This window comes from Lathamus discolor, chromosome 3, assembly GCF_037157495.1.
Source record: "Lathamus discolor isolate bLatDis1 chromosome 3, bLatDis1.hap1, whole genome shotgun sequence".
NCBI classification, from domain to species: Eukaryota; Metazoa; Chordata; class Aves; order Psittaciformes; family Psittacidae; genus Lathamus; species Lathamus discolor.
Window position 1 is genome coordinate 138,999,315 of NC_088886.1, and position 27,831 is coordinate 139,027,145.

A 27,831-nucleotide genomic window follows, 5' to 3' on the forward strand; every position below is an offset into this window, starting at 1 on the left:
TTTTGTACAAGACTTCCTTTATTATAAATAAAGCTGCATGAGAAAATCTATATAAATTCAACAGTGTCCTGCTATAATAGCAGCGGTTCGAGTACAGCATTGTGGATCAAGAAGACCTTAGTTCGGGGAGTTTTGGTGTTACTGCCTATCTCAGCTGCATTGCTAAGATTGATCCTCATACTACAGTTTTGCTTCTGAGCTAACATAGTACCCCCCAATCCTAAAAAAGACAAGTCATAAATAAAGCTATTTACTATGTTGGATCCTATGGGAGCGAGCCCCTCAATGACCAGCAGCTAAGCTGTTACAGGTGGCTAAAGGCTCATTTCTTCACTACAGCGAAACCGTTGCAAAGGCTTTGCATTAAAAACATCTGGTGAACAAGCACCAAATCCTGCTGCTTGAACACTGGATACGTTTTAGATCCTTTTGCTGAAATACATCTTTATACCCCTGTAAGACCTGTGCCCAAAGCAACTCTGAGAAAGAGAAGCTGTGTTCTGTGGCTACCACATACTCAAGAGTGAACTCCCAACAGCTCCCTTTAGAAGACATTCAGCTTCTGAACAACAAGAATAACCTTAGACCAAGGCATTTCCTAAAGGCAAAGAGCTCCTGAGGCTATGATGTAGATCAGTGGCTGCTATCAAACCACCATTAATTCCATTACTTTGACAGAGTCTATAATAAAATATTAAAACCACATTTGAGGGAGGGAGGGTTTGAAATCAGAAGACAGCAGGAATTCATCTGGTAAATTCACCTGGTTAAGCAAGAACAGCACTGAGACACAAGGAAGGGGTCTGGGACAGGCTGTTTACCCTTCCTTAGGATCTCTCATGGAGATACGGGCATTACCAAAGAGGTGGTTTGTGTTTGTTACTCGTGTCATATGCTGTTTGGTTTTAAAAGAACTTTATTCACTTTAAACTACAAAATACCACTTCTACCCCTACCCTTCCTTCTACCCCAAGATGCTTCCAATAAATGGCCTGGCAGAACTAAACACAGGTGTCTTAGGACATTTTTACTGGCTGACAGCTAAACTGCCTTATAAACCTTTTCATGAAATGTGAGTGTGGCCTTTTACTGATAGGGCAAAGATTTAATACAGGAGAAACAAGGCAGTTCGAGGAACAGTGTGCTTCACATCATGGCCTCCTCGTACCACTGCAGACATCTGATCCAGAGGAACCAGTGTCTGTCCACCAGCATCTCCCCTGATGGGACATATATATATATATCCCTTGTACATATTCTGATATATGGCTTGCAAAGAAGATCTCTGCCCCGAGGCTTACTGGAGCACAGCTTATAATCACAGAGCACTTCTCCCCCTGGACAGGTGTGAGTGGGTTCTCTCAGCCTAAATACGCAGAGCAGGCCTCTTAAAAGGTGTTCAGGGCAAAATGAGCCAAGCTGTTTGCTTTCAGGGTAATCAAACCCATGAATTCCTTGGTTCAGCTCCAGCTTGGGTTCAACTAAACCCCATGGGAACACTTCAGGGTTAGTTTGGGCTTAAGGCAGAGCAGGCGCAAAAGCTTCTACCCACTTACCAGTTTAGGTTCCCTTTGAGTCTGAGCAGCAGTGCTTGGAGCTGTGTAAAGACGAGTTTAGGCATGTTTGCAAGCCCATACGACTGGAGTTACAAAGCTTTGTTCTGACATCTTAACAGGGGAGTTGCCTTGTTCTGTTCTACAGCCTTTTCTTCTCACCCTCCCCCTGCTCAACCTTATATAAAAGTTATTTTTCAACCCTGAACGTCATTTCCTGAGAGGCCTGGGTCACAAATTTCTTTCTGTTCTTTGCACAGTCCAAATTTAGACCCCTGTCAGGAAACAGCAAAGAAACTTTTATTTCTCTCTGGCTGGCCTGGGAGCACATTTAGAAGCAACTCTGACCACAACTGCTTGAGCATGACCTGCCTGCCAGCAGCACATGCAAAACTGGATCTGCTACAGGCACTGCGCAGTAAATGTAGGCAGATAAAAACGGCAAATTGCTTGGGTCTGCAAACAACTTCTACAGCTTCCAACGTAGCCTCCAGGCTCCAGTATTCACCCACCCTCCCTGTACCTCTGCTTGTCCCTACCTGCTTGTCATGCCTCCTGAGATTGCTCCTGCGCTCTGTCCTATTGGGAAGGCTTGCTTGGGTGTGCTAGTGAAAGCCAGGGGCTTACAGCACTCTTTAGCGTTAGCAATTAGTCCTACCCTGTAGCTCTGCTAGCCCTGGCAGCCTCCCAGGCACTCATCACTAAGGGTGCTGAAGCAAGCACTGATGATCCAAGACTTTCTTATTGGCATAACCCACCAGCCTCTTCTCTTCCATTTTGCTTCCTACCCCTTATTTCTGCTCCAAAATATTACTTAACCACCCTGATTAAAAAAGCTAAGGGGAGCAGCAATTCGAGCAAAGGATTCCCTGACCCCTTCTTGGAAACCAGGTGTGGAAATGGGAGTTCCAGCTTTCTCTGCCTTTGTGCATGAAATGGCCCTCACTGGTGGAGGGACAGATGAGCAGACATCAAAGAGGTGGTGAAATGTTTTCTGCCAGGAAAAGGGAAGACAGAACATGTCTATGGGGAGTTTGCTTATCATCAGGCTGGGCAATAAGCCTCATGCTGTATGCTGTCCCTAGTAGTGGTAACAGGATTAAATTTTCTCTTATGCCTTCAATATAAGAAGGACGTGGAGCTGTTTGAGCAAGTCCAGAGGAGCCCACAAGAATGATCAGGGGACTGGAGCACCTCCCGTATGAAGACAGGCTGAGGAAGTTGGGGCTGTTCAGCCTGGAGAAGAGAAGGCTGCGTGGGGACCTCATAGCAGCCTTCCAGTACCTGAAGGGGGCCTATAGGGATGCTGGGGAGGGACTCTTCATTAGGGACTGTAGTGACAGGACAAGGGGTAATGGGTTAAAACTTAAACAGGGGAAATTTAGATTGGATAGAAGGAAGAAGCTCTTTACTGTAAGAGTGGTGAGGCACTGGAATGGGTTGCCCAGGGAGGTTGTGAATGCTCCGTCCCTGGCGGTGTTCAAGGCCAGACTGGACAGAGCCTTGGGTGGCATGGTTTAGTGTGAGGTGTCCCTGCCCATGGCAGGGGGTTGGAACTGGATGATCTTAAGGTCCTTAAACAAGCAGCTTCCTGAGGGAGTCCAGGCACTTCCGTTTGCCCACTGGGGTTTTTAGCACATGATTCCAGACTCTCCCCTGCCTGGAAAGCCTGCAGAAGCTGTCATTTCCCAACCATGCTCCTGCAAATTAGCCTGCTAGCAGCAGCTCCTCAGAGCCTCGTCATAGCAGCAGTCTTTAAAAGGACTGAGGAGACCCTACAGGGAGGCAAACCCAAGCTTTTGCCTGGGTACCTGTGAGCAGAAGGAATGCAACACAGACCACAAGGCAGCTGCAGAGGCAGCGCTGCCAAGCTCTGCTACAAGTGCACCTCCTTCATCCCCTCCTGCTAGCTCAGGGCCATCCTGCTGGCCTTGGCCTCATTAAACCATGCTGGGAGAGGCACACTCTCATTCGGAGGGTGATTGTTCCCTCCTGCTACCAGACTGCTGGGACTGGCTTCATTACAGGATAATTTTGGAGAACTGCTTCTTTTATGAAAGCAAAACCTGCAGCAGTCCTTTCTGTCTGGGCTGTTCTTGGCCTTGCTGCCCTGAGGTAAGGAAAAGAAACAAGCCAAAACACCAGAACCCAACAATGGCTCTTTTATCTAAGGTAAAAAAGGTCCCTGTCCATTTATCCATGGAAAGTGGCCAGGAATAGAACCCACTAGCCATGTTACCATGAAGAAAATGGAAGACTCAAATGAAATGGCCTGAAGGCACAGACCCTGCTGCCTGCTCTGCTACATCCTCCCCGGGGAGGAGAAACATGCAGGGTGCAGGGGTGCTTCTGAACAAAAGGACAAGCCATTTAAACTACTACAAGTCCTATCAAGAAGGCGCTTTTTTTGTCACTACAGTTCCCTTCTGATTTAAGAGCTGTGGTTGACTTAAGAATCTAAGTCCAGTCCAGATCTTGTGCACGACCCTCCTCCCCACAGCAGCACTGAGTCTTACGTTGTGCTTGTAGGCTGCTGTCTGCAAGCATACAGGCCCCTGCAATCCCAAGATCCTGTTTCTGATTCCTCCACCCTTTTCTTATCTTCCCTTTCCAAAGGAAATGAAGTATTTGGCCGCCACCACCACAGCTTGCATTGCAGGCATCTGAATAAATTAGTCATATTTGCTGCTCACCACCACTGTAGCATGACTGAGGCACAATAGAAAAATATATTCTTAGCTGCATCAAACCCAGCCAGCACACCAGTGGAGCAGAAACTCACTTTTATACCACATCTTCCAGTTTTCCCTATCCTTCCCCCATCCCCTCTCCCTTACTGCAGAAACCATGGCCCAGGACCGGTTCAGCTGCAGACAAGACGCTGTACAGGCAAAGTCAGTTGTGTCCAGGAGGCTTCGGAAAGCTGCCCTCTGGACTTGTGCTTAGCGGAACAAGTGCTCTCCCGCTGGCTTTGGTTAAAGGGATTCTTTACGGATCCCGTTGGTGTGTGCAAGGGGAATGTGCACCGTGTACTCATTTATCAGTGCAGACATGTTCCTGAGCATCTCATGAAATGTGTCCACTGTCTTCCTGTAAACGTCCCTGTGTAGCACAAAGGGACGGAAAAGGTTCAGAGGCTCAGCCCTCTGGAATATGATGGGGAAGCCCAGTTCTGCTGGTACCTTCCCATTGCCAATGAAGAAGTGGTAGAGCTTCTTTTCGTGCAAGCATTTCTCCAGGTATTTCAGCATGTCCTGTAGACGGGCCTCCAGCTTCTCTGGGGCCCAGTCCTGGCTGGGGCATGCCTGCAGGAGATGCAGCATCACCGTCTTTAGGTGGTAGTTGCTGAGCCCGCTTGGACCTGTGAGGCTGCACTGCTTCCCATGGACAAAGGAGAGGATCTGAAGGCAGCTGACATGGCAGGCGTTGGCAGGCAGCGTTTTGGAGACGAGCTGGATGAACCTCCTCTCATACACTGCAAAGGTGAGGAACCAGCGAGTGCTGGAGGGGAGCTCGGCTGCCAGGCCACCCCGCGGGAAGTGAGAGATGAAGTACACGTCCGAGTTCTCGTACTGCACCACAGGGGTAAGGTTGAAGGCAATCGATTTCCCTGATCGAAATTTGATCTTCAGGGCTCCTGGCGAGTCCAGGAGGCTGAAAGAAAGGTCAAATTCATACTTGTGAGAGATTCTGTTCCAGGCCTTGGTGACTGCGATCTGGAACCACTTCATGACTTGATCAGCATCCAGATATTGAGTGTTTTTAAAGCACAGGAGGTCTTCCATCTCACTGCTAGGCCTTGTAGTATTGGTTTGGCTATGGAGGAGGCACAGCATATCTTCCCCTAGTTTAGTCTTGTCACAGATGCAACCTGTCACATCCTCATCTGCCCTGCATACCTTGATAGTGCCATAACCTTGTTCATCTGGGGGAGAAGAGTCGCTAGAGCACCAGGCCTGGCACCGAAAACAGTATGGCTCTGGGGGGGCAAAAGGCACTATCAGATCACAGACAAAAGGTTTACGCACTCTCCAATTCTCATACATGCTCCCCACACCCATGCAGTCCTCCACTTCCATGTCAGCATCCCGGTTACAAACACTCCTCAAGGCTTCCAGCAGGTCATCTGCAAAGCCTTCCACCATCTCCCGCATCCTGGCCACATCTCCAGTGGTACCCAGGATGCGCTTTTCATAGAAGCTGGCCAGGACGGCCTTGTCAGGGAAGGACACTCCTTTAAATGCTCTCCCCAGGACAGCCATGTCATCCTCTTCTCCTGTGTCCTGCCAATTCCCTTCCTGGAAATCCTGCCTCCAGAGCTCGATCAGCAGGAAGATGACCATGGAAAGGGCAGTCCACATATCCCATCGGACCTTTTCCTCTTTACTTCCCTCTACTACCTCTGCAGCATTTTCCACAGCCTTCTGTGTGGCTTCCTGGTCTGCAATTTCCTGCTCCAAGCGCAACTGCTCCAGCCGAAGGCTCACCTCCCGCTCCTTCATCTTCTGGATGATTTCTTCCACATTCTCAGGGACAGTGCCATTCTCTTTAGGGAAGAGTAGCGGGTGGTTGACAATAGCTGTAATCACCACTAGGCACACCCGGAAGATTCCCACGGGCATGGCAGTTCCTTCCCTGGAAGAGAAAGAAAGGTAGATTGACCCACAATTCGGAGTATATGCCCTCAAGAAGAAAAACGAGACACTCCCTTCTTAAATAAAAGCTTTGGCATCCTTTCTAACCCTGAAAAAACTGCTTGAGTTTGGAAGCTCCTAAGCACATGCCTGTTTCTGCAAGTTATCAACCACGCTTCCCAAGGAGACTTGTCATGGTTTAAGCCCAGCCAGTAACTCAGAACCACATAGCTGCTTGCTCACTCCCCCCTTTTACCTTCCTGCTCCTGGAGGGATGGGGAGGAGAGCTGAAAGAATATAAATCCCATGGGTTGAGATAAGAACAGTCTAATAACTAAAGTATAATGCAAAACTACTACTACTACAATGACATACTACTACTGCTACTACATACTACAATAATAATGATAAGGGAAATAACAAGAGGAGAGGATATAAAACTAAAAAGGGAAGGGGAAAAAAAAAAACCCAGTAAACGTAAGTGATGCACAATACAATTGCTCACCACCGGCTGACCGATACCCAGCCTGACCCGAGCAGTGACCTGCCCCTTCCGAGTATCTCCCCCCAGTTTATATACTGGGCATGATGTGCTGTTGTATGGAATACCCCTTTGGCTAGTTTGGGTCAGGTCCTGTCTCTGCTTCCTCCCAGCTTCTTGTGCCTCTCCTCACTGTCAGAGCATGAGAGACTGAAAAGTCCTTGATTGGGGTAAGCATTACTTAGTAACAACTAAAATACTGGTGTGTTATCAGTATTGTTCTCAGACTAACGTCAAAAACACAGCACAGCACCAGCTACTAAGGAGAAAAATAACTGTTACAGCTGAACCGAGGACAAGACTTTATTAGCAAATGTTGGGTATGAAAGTGTCCCCCTGCCAAATTAAGGCTGAAGAACAGAACTGTGAAGGCTCATGCTACTGTCAACCCACTGTGATGCTGTTGAGGCATGTGGGAGGGCATGTCCTTCCTCCCTCCTTTAAAGTTCTCAGGACAGAAAGGGAAAGAAGCAGGCAAGACCTCCCTAGGTATTAAAAGGTAGGACCGGAGATGAGCACCGCTTTCCCTCAAGATAAGGCAAATATTGCAGACATGGCAACAGCACAGGTAGGGCTGGCCTGGCCACCTTCCATGTTATGAATATCTGGGGACCCACACAGCCTTCTTGTATAAAAGCAAACTTCACTGCCAGTGCTGGTGATGTGCACCTGGGGGGTAATAAGCCTATCTATGGGTTTGTGCTTCTAAGCAGGCATTACAGGCAAAGCTCTTCCTGTCTTTCTGCACCACCAAGATCAGGCTGTGGCAAACCTTCTGGGCCCCCAGGATGACCACAGGGAAAGGTCAGAGACAGACAGACTGCTGAACTGGAAAGGGTTTCCTTTACCCCAGTGGTTTTAAAAGCATCGGGCTGTTTATTAATCTTCGGAAGACACTGGTAAACACCATGGCTTTGATCTAAGCCATCTCTCCCATACACCCCTTTAGCAGCTGCGCTTGCAGCCAAGCTCACTCCTGTTTGAAGTGACCTCAGTGTGGCTGTGAGACACATGGTGCTTGCTGCAGGCAGCTGTGTGCCAGCAACAGTCCCACGTATCACCCAGCGCACAGGCCCTTGGCATGGCCAAGACTGCAGTGGTGTTTTGTGTGCTTACTGGCTCTGCCGCTTGGACCTCACACTTCATAAAGCTTTCCATGCCAGGGGGATCATGGAGAAATGATTTAATTCCCTGCTTTCTGGGACATGGTCCCATTGCTGGGGTATCTGCCTGGCTCTGACAAGGCCTCCAGGGGTCTGGAACAGAGTGCCTGGGTTAAAGCTTGGGCTGTTCCTTCCCAGGTGGCATTTCTGTTTCTGGAGAGCTGGCATTGCCATCAAGTACCTCCTCAGAACAGGACAATCAGAGGTTGTCACCCACTCCTGAGATATGGCAAGTTCACCCTCTTTCTAGGAATATCAGCCCTCAGTCCTAGCACTGGGGAGACCAGAAGGACAAGACTGACAAGTATTTCTTCTTTGACATTTAATGCAGCTGCTTTTTAGTGCCTCAGAAGTGTTTGAGAGAAGGGTTTCTGTTACAGAAATAAAGTCTATCAATAAAATACCTTATCAATCAGACCAGAAGTTATAATCTCATTCCTAACAAACCAGTTCACCCTGCTGTGGGAATGAGGCTGTTTCACAGAGAGCCAAGAGACAGTGAGACACCAAGAGTGCACCAGGAGCCGAGGGCTATAATTCCCTCCACCTGCAATAGCTCCTTCCTGCTTATGCTTTGGTTCCACAGCAACTCTGCTGTCCCGGCATCTGGGCAAGATGGAAAACATCTCTGGCAACCACATTTTTGTCTCCACAGGGCATGCAACAAAGCCAGATCCACCCCAGTGGGCCTTGTTATCATTACTGCACAACAAACTGCTGGCTTTCTCTTGATTTCCTCCGCGTAAGCCCTTACTGTACATAGGAACTGCATCCTCCGGCATGCAAATAGCTTTGCTTCGAAGAGGCCTGGGACTGGAATAACAAGGGAACAGGATTGAGGTACATTGTCCAAGCAGCAAGAAAATTCACACGGTGCTTAGGGTAACACTATGTGCCCCTCCCTTGGGTAACATTTACTAACTACCCTTTTTCTTAGATCCCATATACATGCACAGATGAAGGCCCTTTTGCAGATACCGCTCTGGAGATGGTTTGTAGGCCTTTCTTGTCCTTTTTACATTTATATTAACTCTTTGATTCATCATGCAATGAATGAAAGGTGAATTAGTGCCCAAAGCTGGGTGTTCCACTTATTCAGTGAGCTCCGTGCCTGGCCACACTTTAAAAATAAACTGGGGTCACCGTGCTTTGGACAGGGCTTTATCAGCCTGCCAGGGCAGGGCAGGAAGCGCGGGTGAGTTCCTTTCCTTAGTGCTACATTCTTGCAGACCACGTGTGCTTTCCAAGCTTAAAAATAACATGGCCAGAGGCCAGGTGCCTCCTTTTGCAGTCCTGACCAGGATGCTCTGCCCTGCGAGACCTCTGGCTCTGCAGATGAAGTTGTTTACTGTCAACAGATAATTTCTTAGATGAATTACCTTCCAGTATCTGAAGAGGGCCTATAGGGATGCTGGGGAGGGACTCTTCATTAGGGACTGTAGTGACAGGACAAGGGGTAACGGGTTCAAACTTAAACAGGGGAAGTTTAGACTGGATATGAGGAGGAAGTTCTTTACTGTAAGGGTGGTGAGGCACCGGAATGGGTTGCCCAAAGAAGTTGTGAATGCTCCATCCCTGGCAGTGTTCAAGGCCAGGTTGGACAGAGCCTTTAGGTGACATGGTTTAGAGTGAGGCATTCCTGCCCATGCAGGGGGGTTGGAACCAGATGGTCTTAAGGTCCTTTCAAACCCAAACCATTCTATGGTTCTATGATTAAGGCTGAAAGAAGTCAGCTTCATTAGGATCCTCTGGTACCCTTCAAGACTCTCTCATACCCAGCTGCCCCTGGGCACACTGCTTCCAGAGGTTACCTGCCTCAAAGCTCTGCTAGCAGAAGGGGTTAGGCCAGGTATTCCCAAGTCCATCACCATCTGGCTCAGCTGAGTTCATTCTGGGTCACATTGACAGCCTAGGCTACCCCAGGTGACTTTACAGGAGTAGATTAGGAAGCATGCACCCAACCTCTTCTCCCAGCAAACTACAGGCATCAGCCTCTGGAAGAAAGTCAGGGTGGAAACTGAAAGTGACAATATCTTCAGGTTGCATGAATTTGCCAGAATTACGTCTGTTTTCAACCTGAACAGAGGAAGTTCTCCTGGTCAAAACTGCCCTTTTGCTACTGTAGCTATTCACACCAGAAAATAACCAAACGCTAACCTCAGTTAAGGCTTAAGGGTCATGATGCTCAGTGATCAAAGTCAGCAGAGCCTGGCCATGACAGCAGCAATGGTTGTAAGGGCAGAGCGTTCCCACATCTCATCAAACACAACTTTACTAATATGGAAAGACTAAATAAGACAGGTGAAACCAGTAGCACTGCCTGCTGCAGCAGTCCAGCCCTTCCCATAACAAAGGCCGCTCTTTTCCCTTGCTTTTAACTTCAGCCCAAGTAATTTAAGTCTGATAAAAATATTTATGCTTGCTCTGGCTGAGACAGCTTTTGTGTGGGGAAGAGGGAGAGTCCAAATGCTTCCAAGCTGAAGACTAAGAAAAAGAAACATTGTTGTTTCATCTACACATCAAATTTAGCAACATTTCAAGTATGGGGTGGGGAGAGAGGGCAGGTATTAATGAGGTTCTATACAGCAAGTTCCCAAAGCCATCTTCAACCTTCTCCAGATTTCTGGCCCTGACAGTTTCTTATTCAAAGTATAGACAACGTCCAGACTTGGTAACAGGCTTAAATCTACTGGAACAGGCTTCCCAAGCAAGTTGTAGATGCCCTATCCCTGGCAGTGTTCAAGGGCAGGCTGGACAGAGCCTTGGGCAACATGGTCTCTGTGAGGTATCCCTGCCCATGGCAGATGGTTGGAACTGGGTGATCTTAGGGTCCTTTCCAACACAAACCATTCTGCCATTCTACCTTTTGCAGACCCTCTTGTGGCAGTCCCAGGGCTCCAAAGCCCCCCTGAAGGAGGGTGCTGTGGTCCTCATCGCTTCACAGGCAGGACCTCTGCAAGCAGTGGAGCCTGCCCTCCCCCTGCTCCCTGGGTGAGAGCGCAGAGACCCCATCTCTTGTGCTCCCATGGGCACAAAGCAGGGAAAGAAGCAGACCAAGGAAAGCTTTTCAGGGAAGGGAGGAGGGCAGGAAGCAAGTGGATATGTGGAACCCCATCGTCTTGATGCAAAGCTCTGTCTGCTCGCTGCCCAGCATCTGATGCTGCTTGTTCAAACCTGCCTCTGGCACCAGAATTAGTTTCCTTCTGGGCTTTTCTATAGCAGTCTCTGCTTCAGTGGCTGAATACTGCACTGATTTTAAGGTTAACAACCACTGTGAACAGCCCTTAGAACTGAGGAGGCAACCACATCCCACTCTCCAGCTGGAGAGTGAGGGCTCTGAGATAAACCCAGCTGATGGCTCTGCTGCCTGATTAGAAACAATCATTGGCTGCATCCTACAGCACTTGGTGTGTTCAAAGGCCTCACCAAGAGCACCTGCAGCCCTCCAGCCTCAGCTAACAGGCAAATCAGGCCTCATCCTTTCAAGCCTCCCAGCTGGAGGATCCCAATCAGCCCCACAGCAGGTCCTAGATGATGTGGAAAGGCCCAAGAGGCGAAGGGGGAAGATGTTACTGCTGTCATGCAGTTCAAGTTGGTGTTCTGAAGCCGCATGCAGAAGGATGGCAGCTCTCACACTAGCTGATCTGAAAGCCCTTCCTGCACAATTCAGTAATGTTTAGTTTGCCATCTTACCTGGAGCAGTTATAGGTAGTGTGTTGCAAGGAAAAAGAAGAAGCAGGTGAAGCTCACAGGCACATAAAGCCTTCACACAACCAGGCAGTGGCTCGCCTAAGCTCAAGTGATGGATGGAGAGTACCCTCTGCATGGGGACTTTGAAAGCTGGCTGATAATCCTCTTGTGTACACATCATAAAGCGCAAGGGATGAGTGTGTCCAGAGAGGTTTGCCCCAGAGCTGACACTGGAAAAGACTCTTCTCCTTTGCCACATTTGGGCAGCACCAGACATGCCAAAGGCTTGTGAGAAGACAGGTTGGAGCTCTGAAAATGGTCCTTTGGGTGAGATCTGGCTCACCAGCCAGTGGAGCACAGGCAAAGTTGTAGCTCCTCACCAGCACAAATGCAGCCCCCTAAGCAAAAAACTGGTGCTGAGCTCTGCAAACCAGCACTTGCTGTGCCTGCATCTCTGCAGTAACTGTCTTCACATCACATGTGCTACCTCGGGCCCTGCACAAATGGCCTTAAGGGAAAATCATGTGCAGAGGCTACTGCAAGACAACATCAAAATAGCCATCCTGACTGTAGTCAGCCCTAAAGATGAATAGTGCTTGCAGTCCATGCTAGTGCAAGCAGATTTATTTAGTGGTGTTTTATGTGCCATGGGGGCAGAGCTTAGCTCTTCCTTCAGTTGCTGCCATGAAGACCTCCTCCTCACCTGGGAGCATCACAGTGCTCATCTGGTGTCCTTGTGGGCCAGCTTGGGACAGCCACTGCCCTGTGCATGTGCTTTCCCCCTTCCCTCCAGCCACCCTGCCATAGGGGACCTCTGCATGAGCTTCTTCGAGATGACAATGCTCAAAGCCATAGCAATGTCCTGTCCCTTCCAGCTAAAATGAGCTCAATTTCTGATGTCCCTAAGCCTTCCTCACACCTTTTTCCACAGCAGCTTCAGACCCTTTTTCCTCCTGCTCAATCTGGCAAAGGAAAAGAAAGCAGTTTGAAACTTGCCTCTGTAGGCTGGTCATGTGCTCTGAGCCCAGATAACCTTCTATCTTCTCTGAAGACACAGGAGAGTATTTCCCTTTCACTAATGGTCCTTTTCTTTCCTCAAGAGCTCCTCATACAGCGGTATTTTTTCCACTTAAATTTTGAATCATGGGAAGCAAAACACGCTCTGGTTGGTGTTCAGCAATAAACCAGAAAGGAGTGAGCTGAAGCTTTGATTCTTAAATTGGAAAAAACCAAGTCAAGCCCCTGAACGCAGTTCAGTAATGCACTGGAACACGCCAAGACATCATTTACGACACACTCGATTGCTTCCTGTGATTCGACTGACACAAAAGGCACTGAATAGGTGGTTACTACATTGTGCTTTGCTTTGGTAGGCTGCAAGAAAAGAGGCGATTCAAAGAGATGATAGAAAGCACAGCTGGCTGGGAGCTTGTTTCATTGAAAGCTGCCAAGTTTTTGAAACCAGAACTTTCACGGGAACAAATACGATTTCTGAGACTTTTTCTGGTAAAGGTCCTTGAGTTCCGAAAAGGACTCCACTGCTTGTTTTGACTGGAGAGATTAATAGCCCCAAACAGCCACTAACTTGCACTTGAGACTTGCTTACTGGGAGATGTGAGTCTCAAGCCCAGGGGTTCCAGGCCCAGCACAGCTGTACTTCCTTATGACTGAGCTTCTGGGAGCTTCATGATCCTTCCCCTTGCTGTAACAGAAAACAAATTGTCTTTTGACCCCTGAAGGTATAGCCTGAAGATGATTCTGCTGCATTTATGAAGACCTGGTCAAGAAAAAGGTTTGCTGAAAGCCCTTTGTAATATACTATGTCTTTCTCCAGTTTGCAAATACTGTTGCCACCTCTGCAAGTATTCAGAGGTATGCCTGGCTGCAGCAGAAAGAAATGATGTTTTCACTTACTAGGGACTGTATGCTCTAAACTGCAATAAACTTGCACAGTGAAAGAGAAATGGGAATTGCAGAGGCGCATGTCAGTCACTACTGTTCCTGCCAAACCCTAAGAAAGATGCAGTTTATTTAGTCAACCCCATACCACGCTTCTGTTTCTCCACCATCTACCCATCAATGTTTACAGAGCAACTGAAAGGCCCTTGCTGGCTCAGAACAGACAGTGAGGGCTGTTTTCCTTCAGCTGCTACATGTAAAGCCTCAGGAATAGACACATGCTGGATGGACGTTCACAGAAAAACATGAAGGTACCACTAGAGAAAGCAAAACCCTGGTGAAGATATCAGACTGGTCTCTGCCATTAGTTGCTGGGAGTATGTTATTCATGTTTTGCCTCTTTTGCACTGGGAAGAATGAGAAAACGTTCAGGTTTTAATTTTATATGGACATATTTGGAAAACAGAGCACGTATGTATGCCCTTATAGTCTGATCACTTACTTGGGATGACAGAAACTTATTTGAAGGCTCTCCTCCAAATTCAGGAGGGAGTAACAGTAACCTAAGCCTTGGTCTCCTTGGCCCCTGAGGTTGCTGCCCTCATCACTTGGCTGCTGTTTGACCTGGGTTTCACATGACTTGAGGAGTTAGTTTTGGCAGAACTTCACTCAAACCTGTCTTGTTCTTGAGACCATTTTTACTGGAAATGTATTTTCTGGGGTGGGCAGAGGAGGAGTCCCATTTTGGTGAAGAATTTCAGACCAGAAGTGGGAGAGGTTTCCTTCCACGTCAACATCAAGTTTGTTGGGTCCTGTGGGTTATCCAGCATCCTAGTGTAATGGATGCTGCCAGCATTGCATCTCACAACAAAGAGCTTCCATCTTCCTTGAGTCAGCAAGGTGGAGCTATGACATCAGATGGGGCTGGCGAGCTGTTGGACCCTCAGGGGGGTTGTAGGGCCCTTACAGCCAAGGCAAACACTTGTACCCACGTACTGAAACACACCCCAGGCTGACTAAAGGTTTATTGCACCAGTCTACCCTTCCCACCCCATGGCATACGCATTAGCACATGTGACCCTGCCCAGGCACAGGCAGCAAGGGCTCAGACACTCAGATGAGGATCCTCAGCTTGTTTCTACCCTCCAGGGCAAAACCACCACTGCTGCAGTGAGAACACATCCTCAGCCCTGTACAGACCCATGAAGACCCCCACTGCCTGCTCCACCATCAGCTGTGACAGCGGCCAGTACAGCCCACCCAGAGATCACACAGCACAGGGCAGCCAGGAGGGGCTCCTGCTCTTCCCTCTTGAGCACACAGTCAGCTGCAGCACACACAACCCTGCCAGGAAACTTAGGAGCTGCAAAAATGCCATACAGAGCCTGAGCAGCATCAGCTTGTGCTGTTCTTTCACCTCCCATGATTTAAGCTTGCATGCAGGACATTGGTGTGATGAGCTGGGACAGAACAGTGCCAGCCACAGCAGCTGTAACTCATGCTCTGACATGGCTTTTTTGAGCATTAAATTAGTCCTACAAAGTACCAAATTCCAGTTGCTAGCACAATCACAGCTGGTCCAGTACAGACTGGTGGGATTGAGCGCTATCTTTGGCTCTTCATCAAAGCCACCAGTGGAAAGGACCAAGTGCACCAACAGAAGGTGCAGAGGCCTGGATGTTGAGGCTGGTACCACAACCAGTTGGGTCAGGACTGCAAAAGACAGGTACGGCAGAGCAACTGGCTTCCAGAACATGCCTGGAAGCTCCACCCCAGGTCAGCTGCTTGGCCACAGCACAGCAGTTGAATAAGGCCACTTGCCTGATATAACTATTGTTTTGCTGTTTGAGAACACGTTAGCCTTTTGTAACATCCATGGACGTCCTGTCCTGGGCCTGCTACAGTGCCAAGGGGGTCAGTTGTGCAGCCTGAGTCGGACATCCTGCCCAACAGGTCTGTTGTGGACTTTCGGAAGCAATATTTTCCTCCCTGGGTCACTAGATCAGGTATTTCCAAGGAAATGGTGATGCTCATCCTGTGTTCAGGATGAGATAGCCCTCCCTTCCCACAAACAGGCGGATTCAGGGTGGATAAGCGTGTGAGCGGCACTGACAGTGCTCTGGAGGCAGATGCTATTGTGCACTCCCAGGTCCAAGTGAGGAGTGATTTTGCCAGCATCTCTCCAAGTAGAGGAATGCTTGACTGGCCCTGGGGAAGACAGGGAGTCTCTCGCATGCCTTCCAGTCATTCGCTCCCTTTGCCATCAGGAAGCCTTTTCTCATTAACTCTCCCTTGCTGCAGTTAGTGGTTCAAACTTCCCAGTGACCAGCCTAGGTAAAAGCAGGCCAGATTGCTTTTCTTCTCGCAGTAGCACAGAAGATGTTCAGAGGTCCTCCCCTCCTGCCTCAGCTTTCGCTGCACATAGATATATTTGTAAGTGTTGCCATGAAGTCCCATGGCCCCCTACCCCCAAAGCCTAGACAGTACAAAGCTTGCTTTCTGGCTCGGGAGTTATTTTCCTTCCAGGGCTCTTTTCCAAAACTTGCTACATTTTCAGTTTCCTCAGCAAGTGGGGGTAAATTACCTAGCTATTTCCAAGTCTCTATTTCCAGCACATACAGGTGTAAAGCCATGATTCTGGCCCCCTCTTCTTCCCCCAGCAGCCAGCAGCTACTGTCAAAGACAGCTGTACTATCTACTACATAAACACAGAACCACGTCATGCCCCCAAAGCATTGTTTATCCACTGTAAGGCTGGACCCAAGAAGAGGTGCCCGTGGAGACGACGAGACCGAGCTACCAGCATGAGCAGCCTGTTACTCAGCATCCTGCCTGCTGCCTCAATGTGTTATTTTGCTTTCCGGCTGTGCAGGCGGCTCCTGTCAGCAAGCAGCACGTGTGCAGTCTGCGCAGCGCCTCGGGTTCCCCCTGCTACAGCCAAGGAGGGGTTTTACAAACTGGAACGCAGCGCTGGCTGCGAGGGAGGCAGGAGGGGAAAGGTAGGAAGTGTGCTTGTGGCTCCCACCCACACACCGAGCTGTTGTGGTAGGATGCTGGCCAGGAGCAGCTTGGCTTTTTAAGCCAAGTAAATTTTGTCTTTAATTGTCAGGAAAACAATTGGAATAGAGCGAACCTTTTGTTTGTTTGTGGTTTGTTTCTATTTCTATGAGGAGAAAAGACACACACCAAGCAAAAAATAAAAGAGGCCCTACCACCCTTACCAGGTCCCTACCCCTCAAACCGAGTGTGATGGGAGCCCAGGCGATCGCTGGTCCTTCCCTCAGCATGGATGGACGCAACCCCTGCTGCTTCACGGTAGCGTCAGCCACAACACGCGGAGCAATGTCTCTGCACAGCTGCCCTCCGGCCTCCCCAGCGCTCTCACTCGGACCCTCCATGGCCTCCAAGACCTCCCATTGCACATGCAGGCAGCCGCGGCTCATGGATCCCGCCCCTGCAGCCACCAGTGAGGGGGTGCATCAGGGATGTCGGTCGGTGGGAAGGGGACAGGGGTGGCCATGAGGGGTGAGGGGAGATTGTGAGGGGAGAGCGTGAGGGGAGAGCAGGGGCGGCCATGAGGGGACATCCTGAGGGGAGTGGTGGGGCAGTTGTGAGGGGAGATCGTGAGGGGAGAGTAGAGGCAGCCATGAAAGGTGAGGGGAGATCATCAGACAAGAGCAAGGGTGGCCATGAGGGAAGATCCTGAGGGGAGAGGTGGGGCAGTCATGAGGGGAGATCGTGAGGGGACAGGAGGGGCAGCCATGAAAGAGGAGGGGGGATCGTGAGGGAGAGCAGAGGCAGCCATGAGGGAAGACCATGAGGGGAGACAGCAAGGGGGGAGCAGGGGCGGCCATGTGGGAAGATCATGAGGGGAGTGGTGTGGCGGTTGTGAGGGGAGACAGTGGGGTGAGAACAGGGGCAGCCATGGGCTGCCAGGGGTGGCCATGAAAGGATATCTTGAGGGGAGATGAGGGGTGGCCATGAGGGGTAAGGGCAGCAGTGTGGGCCACTAAAAGGGTACGGATCAGGGGTGGCTGTGACTGGAGATTATGAGGGCCAGCCAAGAGGGGAGATCAGCTTGCCCTCAGTGACATGGTTGAGTACTGGGCTTGGCAGTGCTGGCGTAACAGTTGGACTCAGTGATCTTAAAGGTCTTTTCCAACCTAGCTGATTCTATGAGTCTATGATCCGGCAGTCACCTCAGGGAAAGGTGGTGAGAATACAAAGAGGGTTCAATTGCCAAGAGGTTTGTTTAAATCTGCCCTCCTTTTCTCTACGGAATTCTCAACAAGGTGGAGAAAATCACACCAGTGTTGTTAAATCAGGTAGTTGTTATCCTGACTCTCCTCATGCTAAGCTAAGCATATGTCCTGCATCGCTACACATCCAACTTAACTGTATATTGTACACCCATCAAAATGAATGCTTTGGTATTAAAGTGTTGGTGGAAGCATTAATAGGAAGTTGATTTCCCAGCAGGGATACACCACTCCAGCACATCTAAGAAGAGCACATGTGGATATCGGCACGGCTCAGACATGACTTGCAGAATGATTATGTTTTGACATGTGAAAATATGAAGTCCTGTTTCAGTCATGTAGCAAGGAGCACTTATACAGTACAGACAGCAGAAAGCACAGTAGCTACCAGACCCTTCCACACTGAGATGCTGAACAAAAACACAGCAAAAAGAAGCTGTCATTGCAGGCTATGAACTAGGTTGATCTGACATCTTCTACTCCATCACAGTCTTGACTCAGTGACAAAGTCACATTCTTATATTAGGAGACCTGCAGGCCTAAATATCAGCCTTGAAAAGAGAAGCTCCATAGAGACTTCATAGCAGCCTTTCAGTATCTGAAGGGGGCCTACAAGGATGCTGGAGAGGGACTCTTCATTAGGGACTGTAGTGACAGGACAAGGGGTAACGGGTTCAAACTTAAACAGGGGAAGTTTAGATTGAATATAAGGAAGAAGTTCTTTATTGTGAGGGTGGTGAGGCACCAGAATGGGTTGCCCAAGGAAGCTGTGGATGCTCCATCCATGGCAGTGTTCAATGCCAGGTTGGACAGAGCCTTAGGCAACACGTTCTAGAGTGAGGCATCCCTGCCCATGGCAGGGGGGTTGGAACTAGGTGACCTTAAGGTCCTTTCAAACCCAAACCATTCTATGATTCTATCTGCTTAAAAAGGGCTCAAAAACACTGGATGGGACTGGAGGCTTGTGTGATATTGCACTATTGTTTTGCTAACTAGTTACAGCTGTAGTATTCAAACATTTGGGGAGGAACAGTATTTAAAGCTGGCTATTATAGCCAAAACATCACCACAGAAATGAAAACCAGTGCTTTATCCCATTGCCTGAAATCCCATTTTTTTTTATAAAACACAATATAGTTCCCTAAATAAAGTACAAAAAAACCCCAAACCCCAACACCCCAAAACAGACTGTGAAACCCCCTGCAGGGATGGGTAGAGGGTGTGGAAGGAGGAGAGAGCAAGAAAGAGCACTGGTACTACAATGCCCTGTTTCCCTGACTCTCAATAGGATGACTCCCTATCTAACCAGAAGCACTGTGCACTGCATGCCACTGTCTGCAGGAAGAATCAGGCCCTCTAACTTCATTACCTTGTGGCTTTAGAAAAGACCAGAAGAAACAACACAAATGCTTTGGGAAGCAGTAAGCCCAGTCTTGGCTCACTACTCATAAACCTAGGAACTGCCAAGACACACGCACGCTCACAAGTATGTTGGCTGCTGTACTGCTGGCTAACTCTGCTGCTCAAAATGACATTGAATAAATAAAAATTAGAAGAAAAAAGCAAAACCATACAAGAAAACAAACTGCCCACTTCTGTACAATATTTCCATGAAGCTCATCCTTTCAGCGACCTGTGGCCACCAACCCAGAGCCATTTATATCCAAAGGAATGACTCCAGAAACCAGCCTATTACCACATGCACCCATATTTAATAATTCTCATGTGCTCTTTGCTCAGTCACTTCAGTTTACCAGCAAAAGAAAACATCTTTAACCTCTTTCTTTCCCTGAAGAGTTTCTAAAGTGAATGCTGGGAAGAAAAACTCTGAAAAGACTCCATGGGATAAGAGCAATGTAACGTGCACTGTAGCAAAAGCACCAAACACACATGTTAATGCTGTGAAGCCACATGTTTTTCATTTGGAATGTGTGGGGTGAACACATATGCCTGCCTCCTTTATAGTATCAGCACAACAAAGGAAGGCTTTGTTTGAAAGCCAAGGGACAGCCTCTCTGCACACTTAAAGGCTAAGTTATAACGTAATGGGAACTGTGAGTCATAGCTATGGGGCCCCTGCTCATAGCACAAAAATCCCCCCCACTGCAGCAGGAAAGGAGCTTAGCGAGGAGCAAAGACAGCTTCCAGCTCCACATGGGAGACTGAAGTGTCCAGGACTAGCAGCAAATACAAGGCTGAGCTAAGAGCACGTGTTGTGGATGACTTAGGTTGCAAACACGTCCCTTTCAGTTTACATTTCTTCCTGTAACTCCTTCAGAGCTTGAGATCACAACCCTGCATGCATTCCAAGTGCATGAAGCAGCTCAAGAGGATGCCTTTTGACTTTGGCTGCAGAAGAGAGTGGCCATAATACTTGGAGTGAACATAGCCAGCTCGCTAAGTAGGACTGCAGTAAAGCTTTATGTCCTTAAGTCACCTAGCAAGCCAGCTAATTTATGTCACTGTCTTACAGTAGGGGAGGGTCAGCTGATGGGCTTCCAGCTACTCAAAAGACAGACACCCTTCTCATCCTTGTGCCTACTAACCTAGGAGAAAAAGATAAGGGTCTTCAATTACAATGAGTTGTTGCAATCTACAGTGCAGAAGTGGCTGTGCTGCAGAAAATCCAGCCTTCCCAAGATATTTGTTCGCTATATCTTCAGAGGCCTTTAGAAATCAAACACTCATCTGAAAACAGAGGCAGTTAGGTACCTGAACATCCAGGAGGAAACAGCTTAGGACCTAAGCATTTTGGGTGCAAATACAGGATCATAAGTCCCTCTGGGAAGCACTAGACTGTGAACATCAAGTCCCACAGTTTAAGCTTGAGAATGTCTCCTTAGCTCCATTGCTGATATATATTAATATTCTACAAATATTATTTAGAAGACTCTTAAAAAAATTGGGTAAAAAGAGGTCTCTAAAAGCAATACACTCTCCCCCTTCTGCCTATGTGCATGGCCTACACTGTGCCTGGATGGTTTCTGGCAAGTCTTTGCCTGCTTCTGAAAAGCTTCCAGCAAATCTCCATCTCTGCTTCCCAAGGCAGTCTAGACTACTGCTTAACTACCTCTACCTGTAGGAAAGTCTCTTTCTCACCACATGAGCTTTCTCCAAAACAAGCTGTAAGCCCTGCTGAGATTCTGGCCCATGCAGGCAGTATCTTGTCCTAGGGAGCTACTTCCCTCCCTGCAGGCAGCATGGGAACCATTTGCTCCCGCTCCTCATCACGCACTCCCTGAGCATCACCAAATCTTCTGCAATTAGGAAGAACTGAAAGCAAGGCACCCTGAAGCTGATTTTCATCACTTCCATTTGAGTTTGGTCACAAACTCTATTTTTTCAACCAATGGCACCCACCATCCCTTGAGGCAACATAGAGGAAGATGCAGTTGGTTGTGCAGGTGGCTCAGCTGACACCCTGTAGCTAATGTTCTGCCTGAACAGAAGGGTGACCTGCTCTACGTGCTCTTCCTCCTGGTTTTGAAAGTGAAGGAACAGTATGTTTTCCTTTGCCAGGCAACTGAAATAACCATATGAATTGGAGACTGTGCCTAACAGGGCTTAAATTCTGCAACAGTTGGCCTCAATGGTCCTCATTGTTGCCAACACCATGCTTGGTTTTTCCAAGCCACATGTACAGCCATGGGGTGCATCAGGTATTTTCCCTATAAATGCTGAAAAAGCATCTCTGCCTTGAGGCAAATACCACTGATATAAATGATGTACTAGATCAGCCAGAAAAACCTGCCTCTGGAAGAGGGTAGTAATGAAAGACAGTGAGGGGAAAGGAAAAATAGAAAGAGCTTAATTTACACACAGGAGGATGGCAATGGGCCGGCTCTCACAGCTTTGATTGGAGCTGGCTGGAGCAGCATGCCAGGGAATCCTGAGCTGAGCTTTGCTAGAGCAGAGCAGGCGTTTGAAATGACTGGGGTGGGAAGAAGGGGATAGACATCACCCAACACAGCTCAGATCCAGACTAAGTGAGAAAAAGAAAAAAATCGCACGGAGTAAATGAAGTAACAGGTACTCAGAGCTGCAGCAGGACATTGTGGCAGCCAGGACTGCTGTTCTGGCTGCTTCAGTTCCTATGTTCCCACCACTGCTGTTCAGAGCCTCCTGCCACACGCTCGCAAAGCAGCACAGCCCCATGTCTGGGTTTCACCCAGCAGTTCTGCTTTCAGTGGGTTTTTAGGGGTTTTCATACAAACATCAAAACTCTACACATTGCTGGCTTGTAAGAGCTGCTATTTCTCTTTGACCTGGCTGCCTCTGTTTATCTTCAGGAGGCTCTCCTGATACTTCCAGGCCTTCGCTCCCCCACTAACACCCGGATGAGGGGGGAATTAGAATTCTTCCAACTGGGCAAGGTACCTCTGGCAAGTTCCCCTTGCATAGCAGCAAATGCAGTAGTAGGTGTTATCAGGAAAGCTTGGACCTGTTGGTTCCCTTCTGCCATCCCTCTCTGACTAGATGCCAACTGTCCTAACCAGTGAGATAAAAGCGATTTTTAACTGAATGCCAAAAGAGAGGCTTTTAGCACTGATCTAAACAGAAGCCATTTCCAAGTTAAACCGTCACAATATTGCTACTTCTGCTTTGCATGCTGTGTGGCCCTTGCTGCTGGGAACATCGACTACAATATGAGCCACACCACTTTGCTTCCGGCATTTCTGCTGCAAGGCTCAAGATCTCCTAGTGAGAGCTCATCATTTTAAAATCACACCAAATCTGGAAGGAAGAATGACCCCCAGGCACTTACCTGCTACACGAATTTGCAGGTGCTCATTAAACTTCACATTACTACTATCACCGTGATGCAGAGAAGACTAGATTCAGTCACCCACCGAGACACAGCCAGGAAGTCTGCAAAACACACAGAGAATGAATGAGGAAGTTCCTGCAGAAGATGGGTATATAATGCAGTTATCTAAATTAGAGACTGATTAAAAGATCACTCCCTTACCTAATAAAATGATCATAAAAGTTCAAGAGGCCAGAAATAATCAGCTTTGAAGTGATCAGGGTAGAGTTAAACCGCTGCTTCTCCCATGGGAAAGCCTGCAAATCACACCATGGGTCTGTCAGGCAAGCAAAGACCTCTCTCTTCTCACTCCATCCTCACCCACCAGCACTCTCCTTTTAAAACGGATTAGGGTCAAATTAGCAGCTGCATAAATGCAAGTACTGAGACAGTTTTGTCTGGGATTGGTTTGTCTCAGAAAAGGCAAGTAGCTGCTGTAAGCAGCTTGCGAGGTAGAAATACTTGCTTGGGGAGCTGGGTTTAGAAAGCTAACATGAGAAACAAAAAACACAGAAGAGGCAGGAAGTCTGAGAGCATGCAGGAAGACATGAAACACATAACCACAAAAGATAAACTACCATATTTCAGCAGATAGAAGTTGAGCAATTTTAGATGAAACAGGAAACAAAGTTTTCCAACCAGGAGAGGACAGGCCCAACAAGGTGGTTGCAGGCAGTCAGCTGCACTCAAATGGGCAGGGGAGCAGGAATCTGCTGCCTTCATTACCAAACTCTATCAGCACTTCAAACCCCTGGCTGCCTTAATCCAAAGCCTGATGAAATCCTGAATAGTGTGGGCTGAGCCAGGTCCTTTAAGGGCTTAGTTTAAGGTGGATGTGTACTTGCTCTCCTGAACCCCTCAGTTCGGCAGCCTTTGGGGAGGGATGGATCAGCTCTCTTTCCTCCCACATACCTGCTCCACCAGACCTCACGGGTAGTTTCACTTCTGTGTTTCTCTCTTCAACTGCAAGGCCAAATGGGCTGTGCCCTGTCCTCCCTGTGCTTTGCAGGCTGCAGAGCTCCTTGTGCCTCTGCTCAACCAGTGCTGTGATACTACCAGCAACAGCACAGACTGCCAAGCATGGGAGCAAGAGACCCCAGTTCCAAAAGGGCTGGATCTACACTGTCATATCCCAGTGGATGTTTGCCAGCCTTCAGAGTCTACAGTGCTTGGTCTCATGATGGCTCAGGACCAGTTACATATAGCATGCACTTCTGCTTGCAGGAAAGACGCTACGAGTTGGATCTGCTGCTACAGAAGTTATGTGCTCATACTTGTTAGAATGATATTTGAATCTTCAAAGAGAAAGTCTGGGTCTCCCTCTACTACATGGGTAGAGATGTTGGAGAGACCTTGACTGAACCTTAGGGAATGGTTTAAGGTCACTAGAAGAAGGTCCTTCTTAGCAGTGGGTGCATCTGTGCTGCATCCTCACATACTGGCACAAACCTTCTCTCACTCCCTCAGAAGCAGTCCAAGCAACACAGCACAGTATTTGTTGTGGGTCAGCCCTACATGAGAGCCTCCTCTCCATGCCAGAAATCAAACTGCTCCAGTGAAACTCAGCTGCTAGTCCGGTCCTTAGGTTGTGGTAATAAGATCCATTTGTTTTGCTGTATTGCTGAACAAGGTTGGCTCGATGTGGAAATCTAAACAAGCTTAAGAAAGAGCCCTGTAGCACCTGCACCCCTGGCCAGATCCATCCCTAAGGCTGCTTGAGACCTGGCTACCTGCCTCCCTTCCTATTACCCATGCCAAGGGTGAACGGGCAGGTTCTGCTTACACAGCTGAGCCCATGCCCCTGCAAAACCTGGAATTCATGGTTGGGCACACAAGGATGCACACACCCTGGCCACTCTCCTTCCTGCCTGAAAACCAGAGTCTCTACCTCTCTCCACTACCTAGCAATTACATTTGCTGATGGAAAGTATGCAGCTTGGCAGCAAACCTGCTTTTCCCCAGTATAAATGGATTATAATAACACTTGGGAGTGAAAAAGCTGGCCCACCCAACAGCCCATTTTAAAGGGGATCTGAGGGAACAAGCCAGGAGCTCTTTTTCAGCTCCCTTCTTAATTGCACCATTGCTATGGATTGCAATTGCAGAGCAGAATGTGCAGGGCAGGACAGTCTTGCAGACTCTTCATGGAGTTTATATACTTCACCAGTGCTTCCCAGGACAACTGCTTCTTAATGTTCACCGTGTGAGTATAGGCTGAGTTTAGCTTAAATTTTGCCAGGACAGTTGTTTTGCAGATGTGTCAGTAGAAAACAATACAACTGGAAAAATAAACCACCCACCCCTTTTGTTGTGTACCCACTGCACTCAGGAAACTAATTTAAGCTATCAGGCATGGAACAGGGGAGAAGCACCCTGCAATACAACTCATTAAGCATATTTCATGATATCACACCATCTGCTTTAATTTACTTGCAGGCAAGCTCCAAGATAGTAAATAAACAGTCAGCAGGTAGACAGCTGGACAGTTGTAAAAGCCAGCTTAAAGCTGGCCTTTTGAAAACCATGGGTTTTGCTTAAAAAGCAAACTCAGAAATTAGTTGGATCAGCTCATGGAACACCAACGTTAGGTTTCTGTGGGTCAGATTCCCTTCCCCTGTTACTCATTGACACGTAAAGAGGATCACAAGCACTGGCATCCCTCTGAGAACATTGTGCAGCACAGGCACACAGAAGCCCTTATTGCCATGGAGAGAACCAACACAAAACAAAAGGAGAGCAGAACATGCAGCTTTGGTCATCAGACATCCCAAAACAGTCACTAAGGAAAACCAAATTCCCCCACTCCCCAGCCAGGGAGCTACTAACTTGTAGCGGGAAAAAAACCCCAAACCAAAACAGAAGAAGCTGTTCTTAGTATACTGTGATGCTTCAAGCAACAGAAAGAGGAAGGCAGCTAGGTGGGGAGGGGCCACTGGCTGAGCTCTTGATAAACAGGTACATCTTAGGTATGCACAGATAATTTCTTCCTTGCAGATCCACTTGTGCAAACAGATCACTGCATTCTGCACACCAAAGTTGTGCAAAAGATGAAGTGTCACCTACCAGCTGGGAGCCAAGCAGCCCTCAGGGCTGATCCCAGTACTGACATTGGCTCTCCAATCTTTGGCAAATCAATTCATCTCTTTCACATCTGTGGCAATCCCACTTAATATGTACATTTCCCATCTGGGAGCAGCGTGAAGCATCTATTGTGCTGAAAACAAGGCTGAAGGGAAGGTTTAAGCTTCCATTTCTAATTTCCATGCTCCATTTCCTGTACATTAACGAAAAAATGGTTTTAAAAGCAGATGCCCATGGAGGTAGGCAGAATCATTTTAGTCAGAGCTGCAGAAGAGTATTATCATCACCAAACTGAACTAAAAAACTTCACAAAACAAGCCATACTACACTACAGCTGCTCTCTTGTCCAAGTAATGTTTGCCTGGCAGCTCAAGCCTTGCCTGGTAGCTCACACCAAACACATGCCTGAAGGAGATGCACTGGGTATAGTTTAGGCCTATAGCACTCATTAAAAAACCCATGTTAACAGTAACAATTGCTTAGAGATGCTGCTGGTGCTCATCTTGCCTGACCACATAACACACCAACAGCAACAAACCCTATTTTCCTGATGGATTTTAATTTGGCAGTTCCCAAGAGACCTGCTGCAGTGGGAGATTGCCAAAGTGAAGATGCAGAGGCTCTGGTTCTGCATGTCGGTTTTACAGCCCATGACTTCCAGTATCCCACACTCCAAGTTGAGCTACAAACATGTACTGGCCATCTTCACAAAGATGCCCACACACATGAACAGCACCTCTACTAAGACCATCGCTTCAACTCTCTGTACTCATTATATGCTGTATCTCAGAAGAAAGGCAAAGAAATTTTGTGCCAAGCCCAAGCCACACACAAGTGAAGGCACAGGGAAGCTCCATGATGCATTCTGCACGGGTTGTACATCCCTGGGATCACCACTGACCGAAGGACCCCATGAGCTGTCCTCACCATCACACAGGCGGCTGCGGGGTCTCCTTAGCACGGCTCTGTCCCGCAGAGGCTCCCCATGGGCTCCAGCTCCTCTGAGGGGCTGCGGCACTTCCTCCCACGGCTCACAGTGCCCCCGAGAGTCGCATCCTTCTGCCCGGCCCCGGAGGAAAGCCAGCAGCGCTGTTCAAACTCCGGCGGGAGCAGGCGTGTGCCTCGGTGACTGACCCGTCCCGCTGCCCCAACACCCGCCGAGACGCGTCACTTGCGCAAGGACAGCGGGCAACACGCAGAAGTTACTCCGGAACGAGAACTCGGGGACGGTCGCAGCCACGCGACCTGTTGCAAGCGGACGGGGTACCCGACACCCCGCGGCTTTTCTCTCTGAAACCGCAGCAGCAGACACGGCCAGAGCCCTCCCTTTGTGTGCCCGGGATCCCCCCAGCCCCGAACGAGACTTACTGGGCCGGGCCGGGGCTGCCGTAACCTGCGGAGCTCGGCGCAGAGCGGCGGTGTCGGGGCGTCCCGCGGCGCTCCGCTCGGCTCCGTGCCGAGCCCGCCCAGCCTGGCCGGAGCGGGTTCCCTTTCCTCTTGGGTGGTTTCTCTCCTCCTTCAAACCACCCGAGCCAGCCCTAGGAGCCGAGCCATTCCCCGGGAGGCTACAGTTCTCTGCCCCAGGTCCCTCCCGTCTCCCCCATTAGCTTCCCAGATGGTTTTGCACTGAGGGCACGGGGGACGGAGAGGAAATGCGCTCATTTTGCTTCTCGGATGTGTTCTGACCTCCTCGTGGTCGCGCCTGAGAGTCAGGAAAGCAGCTGAAACACGTAACCTCGTTTGTTGCTCTTATCAAAGCAATACCCCAGGGATGCTGAGCTCAAAGCTGGCACAAGCAGAAACTTGTGAAGCTGGCTATCAGCCTTCCGAGGCAGAGGAGTGGTATAGAACTTTCCGTGTAGGGGCGGGGGAGCTGAGGCACAACAGGGTTAACTTACCAATGACAAAGGGATTTTAAGAAGTCTTTTCCAACACTGCCTTCATTCTTCAGTTAAAGGGCTTCTTACAGATCTAGAGAGAAATTAGTTTGCTCAGCATCTGTTACTTCCCCAAAGAAGTTTGAGGGCACCAGGTTTGAGCAACGGCATAGTAACCTCTATCTAGCAGGTCATGGGAGATGATTCTCACCCTCTACTCTGCCCTTACGAGACCCTACCTGCAGTCCTGCGTCCAACTCTGGGGGCCCCAACACAAGAAGGATGTGGACCTGTTGGAGAGAGTCAAGAGGAGTGCCACAAAAATGC

General features: G+C 48.7%; 1 protein-coding gene across 3 annotated transcripts; it reads right to left on the reverse strand.

The window, feature by feature from the left end:
- ITPRIP (inositol 1,4,5-trisphosphate receptor interacting protein) lies at nt 1-27,333 on the reverse strand. 3 transcript variants are annotated; one of them, XM_065672202.1, is made up of 4 exons: nt 26,555-26,952; nt 22,709-22,803; nt 22,505-22,608; nt 1-6,188 (listed from the first exon to the last, which is right to left on the reverse strand). In XM_065672202.1, the coding sequence occupies exon 4, from the start codon at nt 6,173-6,175 to the stop codon at nt 4,529-4,531; it is 1,647 nt and encodes a 548-aa protein (XP_065528274.1). In that variant the 5' UTR covers nt 6,176-6,188; nt 22,505-22,608; nt 22,709-22,803; nt 26,555-26,952; the 3' UTR covers nt 1-4,528. The 3 variants fall into 3 exon arrangements, with proteins under 3 accessions (XP_065528274.1, XP_065528272.1, XP_065528273.1); XM_065672200.1 differs by lacking the exons at nt 22,709-22,803; nt 26,555-26,952 and adding an exon at nt 26,996-27,333; XM_065672201.1 differs by lacking the exon at nt 22,709-22,803.
- Nucleotides 27,334-27,831: the final 498 nt, after the last annotated feature.

Excerpts from the sequence above, each read along its gene's own strand:
- ITPRIP (XM_065672200.1), bottom strand. The coding sequence starts at position 6,175 with ATGCCCGTGGGAATCTTCCGGGTGTGCCTAGTGGTGATTACAGCTATT.